Source organism: Scomber japonicus, chromosome 7, assembly GCF_027409825.1.
Source record: "Scomber japonicus isolate fScoJap1 chromosome 7, fScoJap1.pri, whole genome shotgun sequence".
In the NCBI taxonomy this organism is placed as follows: Eukaryota; Metazoa; Chordata; class Actinopteri; order Scombriformes; family Scombridae; genus Scomber; species Scomber japonicus.
Window position 1 is genome coordinate 16,477,863 of NC_070584.1, and position 11,161 is coordinate 16,489,023.

The window sequence follows — 11,161 nt, forward strand, 5'->3', positions numbered from 1 at the left end:
ACATTCAAAGTATCACACTAACATACAGAAATGCATTTAAATTGTTTATAAATCATTTTTGAATATGATGAGGCACTATGAAATCCACTGAATGCCACTAATTTATAAGAGGCTGTATGGCAAAAATGTACTGTAATAATATTTTTTTTTTTAAAAATGCACTGATTTGTTTTACATATAGACTATACACATATCAACAAATGGTATGAGCAGAAGTGTTTAGCAGTGCATCAAATCTGTAATGAAAAATCAGTTTATATTCTTTATGAATCTGTGCAAAATTACTCCCAATAGACTATTTCAGTACCATTTGAATGGCAGTGACCATTATATGCATCATTTGTTACACTCACTCATTACAGTGTATACACATTCATTACAAATGATTAGAAAAAAAGGAACATATGTGATTTAAAAAAAAATTCTTAATCCTTCATAGTCATTGAGTTTTCTTAAGGAGTGTATCATACATTTGTCTACATCTGAAAATACTACAACTCACTGATTTGCAAAACTGTCACCTGAAACAAAGAGCAATTAAAGGCTAGAAGAAAAAAAGAAATATTAACTACAATAAACAAAAATTACACTGTCAGTCAGTAGGCAAAGTCTGCTCCCAAAAATAAATAGGCCTATCTTAATCTTATCTAAATAATCTGCATTTCTCCAGTTTGGCTCTTGTCTACTTTAAATATTATCCTTAATAACAGAATCTCAAATGCATTAAGTATGATTACAACTTCAACCAAATGTGGAGTTCTCAAATGAAGTGAAAGCAATATTGCTCAAACTTTGTAATAAATGCCACAGGGCATTCCAATGTTTTTAATATTGTCTATACATATTAAAAAAAATAAATTGCTGGTACTTGTGTTGGTCAATTTTTTTGGCAAAGGACTCAGGAAGCCTCTCCAGCTCCTGCCCACAAATTCCAGCCAAAATGAGCTGAGAAAGATCAAAACTAAAACTTTTAATACAGTGCCACCTTGTGGTCAAACAAGTTTTAGGCATGCAGAGTTTTGCATTGCTGGTTTTTACTTTGTATTGTGCATCTCATTATTCACAAGCATAAATAGTCTCCCTGCAATGAAATCTGTCATAATTGGCAACATTAAATGTGCAACGATTTCCTCAAAATAATAACAATATGTTCACACATATTTCAAGACCACAAGAACTAAAAGCACACTGGGCATATTCAATTCCTCATATTAGCCTGTCATGGAAATTACTGTTCTGTAAAATGTATACATGTCTAACCAAACAGCAAACACTCTCATTTAAAGTAGTCTGTATCTGATTAAGCAAACCGTGGCCCTTAGTGCTAATCAAGTATTATCACCATCTTTATAACATTTTTGCAGCCTGCTGCAACAATAACAGTACTGGTTATTCTGTAGTGATTTCACCTAAATGAAGTCACTGTGAATAACGTAAACAAAATAAAACATTGTGCAGGTTTACAGTAGATGTTCAAACCAGTTCAAATGAAATATCTGAATAATCAAGAACACATTCAACAGTCGTAGTATATATTAACTCCATACATCATCTCTTTTTTGTTTAACATTTTCTTTTATGGAGTTCAGTGATAGTCTGCTCATGAGTTGTAATGACTGCCTTCCTTTCTAACTTGGAAAAAATAAACATTACATTTGATTTCACAATTAATCTTCAAGTTCCTGGGAATATAGATATTGTAAGAGTTCAGGTATACCCCAGCAGTCTGTAAAAGCTCTATGCCTGAAACATCAGTTACGGGTTACGGATTATATATATATATATATATATTCTGTATGTAATATCCTGACAATGCATGCATATCGACGCAACCTTCATTGTGTGCTTTACAAAAGCCAGCACTGCAATCTTGAAGTTATAATACAGCAGCCACTATAGAGCCACAGTTTCTCATAGATTTATACAGACAGTGGTCATTTTCTAACATAAATCTTATTGGCAGTGAAAATAAATAACTTCAAATGTCTTTCTAAACAATATACTGAATGTCAGTCATTGCTAACTTTGTTAAATATTCACCACTACTGCATAAGTGAACAGTGTTTGTCTTGTGTAATATTTGTCTTTAGCTGCCCTATTATGGATTGCCACTATCATATTGGCACAAGCAGGAGTTTCACAGTTGATCAAGGCTGAAGGATCGGGAATACATCTGAAAAATAAATAGTACATAAAAGTAAAAGAGTTCACATGTGGTTTTATGTGAACTTGTAATTTTGTTGTGGGTTTGTTTTTGGGAACGTAAAACAGATAAGTAAGGCATCATTGTGGCTCTGCTGTTTGAGTAAAGAACATTTTGGCGGATACTTATTGGACTTTTTCATCTTCTTCTATACATTCGTACAAAGACTCAGTCATGACCTTAGTGCAATAAAAATAACAAACATGGGTCAAAAGTTATGACAACATAAAGGCTGGTCAAATTGACACTGATCAGTGATGGTCCTCAGCAGCGGTCCAAATGTAGGTCACAGCCTCTCAGTCCCCCATCAGTCCTCCCTGACAGCTCCAGGAGCGAGGCTTCAGTAACTCTAGAAAGGAAGGCTGAAATAAAAACACCACCAAATGAGGTTGAATTTGTGTCTACGTGTGTGATAAACAAACCAACCAAAACAACATACTTTCAACTGAGTTACACTGTATCCATGTAGAGAAAATACATCATGCTTTTGGGGGCAACGGCAAAAACAATAGTTCAGGTGTTACCTCTTTCAAAGGACAGTAGTGCTGGGCATACCACTCCTGGGAGTACAGACAGATAATGACTCCCTGACCCAGGAAGATGGATGTCCACATGATTATGTTCCAGATGGGACCTTTCCTTCGGTCATGCAGAATGAAGTTGAACATCACTGTGAGAAGACAAAGAACAAAGCATGATAAAAAAGATAAATGCAAGGGAAAATAAATTTACAATTTCTTTGTGTTTTGTGACAGACATGGGAATACTTTATTTGCCGAATTCTCAAACTATCAGTCTAGATTGTCAATATACTTAAAAAGCACAAAAGTGCTACGAGGTCTTTTCTCTTACTTCCAAAGCACATAAACAGGCAGAAGAGCACAGGATAGAAGAAGCCAAAGCAGATGGCAAGAATGTACTCGTGGACGACTGCTGACACTGTAAACACAAACAGCATGGCTGCTGGTCTGAAACGCTTCTGAGACATCTGGAATGACAACAATGAACACAACAGACAAGTCAAAACACCAGTGATATATAAATTTAATCTGATCCACGTGTTTTTCACATACACACATTGCTAGCAACAACTGGCAAAATGTGTACATGACATTTTTAAATGGATTTTCACACTGGTATCACAATGTATGCTGTCAATACAAAAAAAACAATCACTAATCAACATTATAACAAAGAAAGAGGCTGCTGTGATTTTAAATACTGATCTGTACCAATAGCAGTACCACTCACCCACAGGAAGTCCCGGTACACGTAGTAATATAGCCAGTCGTGGACCACTACATTCCAAGTGCGATAATAATTGGCAAAAGATGTTGAATTCCACCAATCCTGTGATGTATAGTAAAAATTAGTTAAGTCGGGTATATAACACCCACAGGAACTTCATTTGAAGAGAGAGAGCATGAGTATGGCACCTTGTAAAACATCCTATCCGCAAACCGAAGCATCTCAGCAAATGCATTGAGCCAACAATGGAGGAACGCAAAGAAACCCAGGAAGAGAATCAACACTCCTGCAATTGAAAAAAAAAAGGGAAAATTTGAAATAAAGGATGAAAAACGAGCGAAACTAAGAAGTGTAGAAAATTATATTAGCTCATAAGAGTCTGCATCTTTTTATGAGAGTACATTTGTTGATAAGGGTCTTCGACTTAGCTTAGATCTTACCTGGCAGGATGGAGTTGAATACACAGAGGACCATGGCCCTCAGGTTTAACAGCTGCAGACTGATGCTGCGGAACTGAGGGATGCAGAGCCGCACAAACACATAATAGGCATAAAACAGACAGCCTAGTACCTGTGGGGTAAAAAAACATTGGACTGGTCAGAAAATTAATAGATATCTTTCATGTGCAGTCTCAAGTGGGTATACGAAAGGGATTGGTACCTGGAGTAGCTTTGTTGCCACGTAGCCCCATCTGATCACTGGGTTCCTGCAAGAATAGTGTTGTTTGTTCAGTTCTCAAGACAACATCAAAAATGTATTTTGAGAAATGATGAGAGGGTCTGTTTACCTGGGGTACTTATCTCTGTAGATAAGCGTGGGTGCAAACAGAAAGTAGAGATACTGAGAAACCTGAGGCACTGCTGGGCCAGGGCCTGTTGACGACAGGAGAGACTGCTTATCAAACGATAGACAAACACAAATAAAAAAGGGAAACAGAGAATTACACAAAATGCGTGGTAGCTGACAAATTACTTACTGGTCTTGTCTTTAGCCCCAGTCAGGAATCTTGGTACATTCTCCCTGACAAAGGAATGGGCTTTCATCATTAGACGCACCTGGAATTTGAAAAATAATCAAAATTTACACAGAAGCTATTACAAATTTTGTTACAGAGTCAATTCAACCCCTTTTACAAAAGGGTTAGGGTTAGTGTTAGTGTTAGTGCTGTAGTGGTCACCTACCTGTTCCAGGATGATGATGAAGCAGGATGCAGGCGGAAAACTGTTGGTCACTACTACATATGTAGGCAGTAATCCCAAACCTAGAGTTTGGTAGATTAGGAATACTGAGCCAAACAGAAAATTGTACAGCCTGGGATGACTATAGGAGCCAGATTGGGTCTGTGACCACTGGTGGAACAGGGCGTAGGGCACCACCAACACTGAAAGAAACATGCAGATCCACGTACACACCACCAGGGGAAACTGTCCAAATGCATAGACCAGCAGGTTGAAATCCAGCACCAGCCTGAAGCAAAAGGACATAAGCAGAGATGAGAAACTCAAGGGCTCTGCTCAGGAGAATTTTTTCTTACCAAGTTCACACACGTATATCACAACTATATATAATTTCAATTTACAAAATGTATTTCATCAATAAAAGCAAAAAACAAAATGAACATGACAATTTTTCCAAGTTAATTCAATAGGCAAGGAGACAGAAATCATAGTACTCTTATTACCTGCCTTCATCAATGAAATCTACCACAAGAGTGCTGAGGATGAAGAGAATGAGCAGGGCAATGAACATGTGGTAGATAGTCCTGATGTGGTTCACCTCAAACAGCTCACTGTGGGAAATCAGGCAGCAATAATCAGAATCTGTACAGCTATATTGAAACCAACAAACAACCTTCAAGCAGCAGATATTTCAATGAAGAGTACCATTTCACATCGAAATGTCAACTTACTCCAGAAGGGACCGGCGACCAACAAACTGCTTGCCATGAGGAGGCCGAAAATGCCTGAAGGGAAAAAAAGTGAAATCAGTGATCCTTTTTTTGGTGAGAAAAAAAGAGATGTAAATGTTTAAAATGAGATATTTGTGCTCATGTGGCTACAAATCAGTACCTGAGTTTGCTCCTCTCTTTGTCTGACAGTGGTGGTGAAAAGACAGCGGGGACAGGTGCAGGTTCCAGGGTAGCAGATTCCTCAATAAGACTGTCCATGAAGTCATTGACCTGGCTGTCCAACTGACGCATCAGGTCACTCTTCAGATGCTGAGCAATAGCAAAAGACACAGGGAGAGCCACTAAATGAAAATGTAGTAGATTTACAACAGAAATTTCCTCACATTGCACAACATATGGAGTCCTTGCATTAGAGAGTAAATGTGTAGAATTGTTAACTGCATTGTGAATTTGTATCCAAGACCAAGTTCTTTCATGCCAAAAGCAGCTCTGTGTTAGCAATATGATGACACTAACTGTACCATTTAACAATGAAATTTGTGAAGTGATGATCCCCTCGCTCGTAGTCTGTTTTGTTTTTCTTGTGCGGTAGGTATCTGGAGGGCAATCCTTTGAGATGCTGCCTTCCTGGCTGGGAACTCTGTCAGCTCCACAGCGCATTAGTAGTTGTTGTTTTCTACACTCTACCCTCAATCACACACGCATTCACCACTGACTTGTCCACATCCCATGGTTTCCTTAGTTTGTTTTGTGTTCATTGCTATTTTATTTGAATAAATCACTTAACATTTGCCTTTAGCCTGTGTCTCCCTCCCTTTTCGGTCACAGCTTTAGAGCCAGGTTGCGACAGTGAACATCCTGTAGGTGTGACAGACTCTCATTTAACTACCAGGAAGTCTAAAGGTGTAATTTGTAAACCATTATAGAATGACTGTTCAAACATCACTAAATGCACCATGTTCCACAGGCAGAAAGTATACAGTACACACATCTGTTGGAGGAAAACCACAAAATCACTCCAATTGAAATGAAGTTTTCCTTCTTGTTTGAATGACCCATTCTAACACACAGGATGAACCTTTTCCCACCCAAATTATTGATTTACTCACCTCTGCTTTCCTCTTCAGTTGTAGCTTTTTGCTGATCACATGTTCTACTTCAATTTTTCCTGATATTGGAAAGAGAATACACAAATCTGAGCATAAAATGAAATAAACATAGTCAATATGTTGATTTACAAGTGAAATCTTTCAGTATGAAAATAATGCTTAATGCTTTGGACACACCCACAAACTAACAATGGATCCACTTGAGTTGCCAGGTTACGCTTTTTAAAAAGGAACTTTGATCTGGTAAATGTAAACATCATAACCAATTTTTTTAAGAATATGACTAACTGCTTGGGGCCTTTGAAGAGGGAAAAAAAGCCTAAAAATTATTCACTTTGATTTTATTCTTAACATAGGATTGAATGTTTAATAACATACATCCCAACACAAAACACTTTTGATATTTAAATATTCAAGCCCCTGGTAATGCTTTGGGATCCCACAGCGGAGCTGATGAGCATTGTTGGGAAGAGGGATGTCTGGATTTCATTGCTCAGCCTAATGCTACCACAACCCAGCCACAGATAAGCGGCAGAAAATGGATGGATGGAATATTCAACAGCAATTGAAATATTTGACAGTGTACAAACAGCTAAGTGTTGTAGATTTCAGTCATCTTGTTGTGAAAGATGAATCTTTTGAGAAATAGTCAGAGCTGCAAAACCAAAATGAGTTCATGAAGTACATTTAAAAACAACGCACACGGAACAAAATGCTGTAAAGACAGAGCAGATAGCTAAACATCACAAATACAAGAAACACTGCAATGCTTAATGAAAAACACCGTTCACAGGCACAAATAGACACCACCAGGGCGTAGGCGTTAGCCACAAATCATATGACAGCGTCTAGTGAACTGACTAGCTCAGCTAATTTAATCGTACTAAAGGTTGATGAGGTTACTAGTCTAATGATGACGATGGTGATGATGAACAAGTTAGTGCAATCGTTGAGGTGAATCACACAAGAAGCAGAACCAAGCAGCAAAAGCACTCCGCCCATTTCTTTTAACACAATGTCAACAAAGTCAAGCAGTATAACAAAAACCTGACAACGCTTATATCAATAAATTACATTTTTTTTGACACACATACTGCGTTGTGTGGTTTCAAGGTGTATCACACTGGTGCTTCACAGGATCAGTTCACTGACCACGTTGTTATTGTTATGAGACATAGAACAATAGGGGACTGAGTCAATTGAGCAGGCTCTAACTGGTCATTCTCTGCCACAGTTTATCACACAAACTGTATCAAAGGTCATATTAATATTGCTCAAGAGGAACCCATGACAACATCTCAATGAGAAACACTTCCAGGGAAAATTACTGGCATTTAAAAAGCAGTTGGGGAAGTGTGGTGTCTCAACCCGCACATCTCAAAAGAGGTCATACTTCCTCTCTCTCTCTGACCTGCGGAGGAAAAGTTCAGACTTTCTTACCATTGCTGGTTATGTGGCTCTCTCCATTGCTTTGCTGGTGTTCTGGGCTACATTCCCCATCCAAAGAGCTATCGAAATCAGAGAAGGTGGGCATCTTAGGAAAGCCTCGGCAGCGGGGCCGTAGGACATTGTCATCTCCACTCTCCATCCTTAAACAAAAGACAACTTTAAGGACAGGTTCAGAATTTTTCAAGGTCTGTCCTAAAACAACAGTCAGGTGCCCAAATGGACATTAAAACATGTGCTTCTTACTGTAATAATTTCTCCCATTCATACTTGCCATTGGAAGATCCCTTCATATTGCAATGTGAATGGATGGGGACCAAGATTCAAAAGCCTTCTTCTGTATAAAACTGTATTTAAAAGTTTATCTGAAGCTATATGAAGCTTCAGGTGTCTACATTAGTCAAATCACAAAGGAGGAATATGACGCTAAAAAGACTGTAAATGTGGTATATTAGACTACTGAAGACTCATATAAGCTGCAGATCAACTTTTAAATGGATTTTTGTGACTGTGGGGACACATAGTAGATTTTGCCACCATAACTTAGATTGAAAGCACATTTGAAGCATTTCTATTGCCTGTATGAGCAGAAGAAATGATGGAACACCTCTGGCAGTGTTCACCTGGCTGCTTACCTGACGCGTTTAAACTAAACAGTGATAGGTCTTGAGGACAAATAAAGAAGCGACTTCATGTTAACAAGGACATCACTACCATGTGTTGGAATGCTGAGGATTTTGACTGACAGACAAAGCACAAAACCCAGTTGACAATCAACTCAGTCTCACATGACACGGACACGCAACAGATAGATAGGGCTGGTTAGCTCAGCTGATACTAACAATCAGTATGGTAGGCAGTTCATGTGCTAAATAGACAAGCTATTGAGCCAAACAGCCACCTAGAATGATGATAATGTCAGTCTAATGATACTTTCCTATCATGCTTCTTCGCTGTAGTATTGTCACTGTTACAGTAGCACTGGATGAGGGCTAGTCAAATTAGCCAACTTGTTGACGTCTATCGTTAGCTACGGAACAGGCTGGCAGAAATGTTGTTCGCCGATGGCAAAGATAGAAAAACGCTCTCTACCGATATCTGGATACTTACACGTCCGTTTACCCCCACCGGTCCGCTGTTGTAAAAATGACCTCCGACGTTGCCGAGTACAAACTCCGATGTGTGACTCTTTCAGTCACAGCAGTCTGAGCTGCTGTTCTCCATGGTGCCGACAGTGATGATGACCAGGTCAGCCGATGCTGATTGGCTCTCCTCCTTTCGACGTAATCAATGTTGACCATGCTGTCATTCAGATCAGCTGCACAGTATCTGATTCATTTTTATCATTCTTTGTGCCGAATTTCTTGTTCATTAACACAAATTCTTCAAAACATCATCTAAAATTGCACCTTTCCTCCTGGAATTGAACTCTTTACGTAAATAACTCAAGCTAGTAAATAATAAGAAAAGCAACACATGAAGAAATCACTACGAAACACTAACACCTGAAAACTCTGACAAAATTATATTGTGTGTGTGTGTGTGTGTGTGTGTGTGTGTGTTGCTCTTTGTCGATTGTTTTTTATTACCTTTATTTGAAAGATATATTCTTTATTCCCTCATATGTATAACTGATTTCTGTCTCTGATTTCTGATTTCTTTCATGTATGTACAGAATTTCTAATTAATGTGGGACTATGACATGACCCTATGATTGTGTGTGCTGTGTGGTGATTTGATTTAACATTAAACTGATTTTCTTTTTCATTGGTGAATTTAAGAGAAACAAAGATTTATTTATCAAGAGAAATGACAGATTTTAATTAGGAACTGACGTTAAGAATACAGGCAACATGTAGGCTCATTTTCAGCTGAAATATTGAAGGCCTTAAACCCGGGTTTTGATATGTGTCAGATGAAACTGTATTTACATATTTCCTGCAAAGGTTTCTAATAATCAAATTAGCACAAACCACAGTGAAGCTGGGGCTTGGGCTTAGCCTAACACAGCCTAATAATGGACCACCAGTTTTGCATGTCATATTTGCTATTACATTACACATATTTGATAATCATTAGGCTAATATTTGGGTGAATATCTCATATCAAATCTTATCATAGCTTTTGTAAACACACAAGCTTAGTTATGCTAACAATGATATTTTGATTCAAATTTATTTGACATTACATTCATTCAATAATTGTTTTGACTCTGTGGAATAACAAGAAGCAGGGTTGAAACACTAGTTTGGTTTGAATGCTACAGGACTCCCTCTAAACTAAGCATGCTGGGTCATAAATCATACATTAAAATGGTCTTATGAGCTAAGTGTGGCAAATACAGTAACTGCAAAGACAGCAGCATGTCATGCCAGCAGTGGGAAACAAAGTTGATTGGTGTAAAGTTTCAATCAACATTACCCAGTGAGGAGGATAAGACACGCCATAGTTCAACATGCAATAACAAACTATTTAAAGCCCAAGTAGGTTTCATCTGAACATTTGGTGCTACATTAACATTTATAAAATGCTCCATTTTGTTAAAATCCAACAATTTATTTAGCTTTTGACAAATCAATAAATATACACAAAATACAATAAAGCCCTACGTAAATTAATCCAAACAAATATCCATGTAACATATCTAGACACCATACAGTAGCCTATATCACGGCTTTTTATATGAAAGGGGTATTTACAAAATGTTATCACACACACACACAAAGGCACACATAAACACAACACTACTCATGTCACAAGAAGCAGAGGGGTCCCAACACAGCAGTGATCTCAGGGACGAGGTCAGACAATGACGTCATCTCTATACCCAGATCTCTGATAGGAAGTAACTCCATATCACTTTGATGTAGTTCTGTGCTGCCCCGAACCCTCACAACCACCTCCACCTGCAGAAAGTATAGAAATAAAGGAGAAATGAAGAGTAATTTGTTGCTGCATGCTTGTTATGCAGTGACTATAGCCTTTTGTGTAGTAACAAGCTGACTGAGAGACAATTTAACACAAACAGTCCTACAAAAAAAAACCCTTTGTATTAATACATACTAAATTACACCTCAAAGCCTTGCAAGCACACAAAAAGCTGTTTGTATCACCCCAAAAGAAAAGTCTTTAATCTGACAGGATGGTGTTTGTTGCTGTTACTCTAAGATATTATTGGCATTGCAGTTTTTTTTTTAGAAAGCTGTCTTATGACAACAACTAAACATTTCAGTCTTACCTCATGGT

At 38.0% G+C, this 11,161-nt stretch overlaps 1 protein-coding gene across 1 annotated transcript; it reads right to left on the reverse strand.

Moving 5' to 3' along the window:
* Positions 1–1,801: 1,801 nt before the first annotated feature.
* On the reverse strand, positions 1,802–9,123 carry soat1 (sterol O-acyltransferase 1). Its single transcript, XM_053322104.1, has 16 exons — positions 9,026–9,123; positions 7,910–8,058; positions 6,470–6,528; positions 5,521–5,669; positions 5,361–5,414; positions 5,133–5,240; positions 4,633–4,918; positions 4,428–4,506; positions 4,239–4,323; positions 4,112–4,157; positions 3,892–4,021; positions 3,640–3,737; positions 3,455–3,553; positions 3,056–3,191; positions 2,728–2,873; positions 1,802–2,565 (listed from the first exon to the last, which is right to left on the reverse strand). Exons 2-16 carry the CDS (start codon positions 8,055–8,057, stop codon positions 2,500–2,502), a joined length of 1,689 nt encoding a protein of 562 aa, XP_053178079.1. The 5' UTR covers position 8,058; positions 9,026–9,123; the 3' UTR covers positions 1,802–2,499.
* Positions 9,124–11,161: the final 2,038 nt, after the last annotated feature.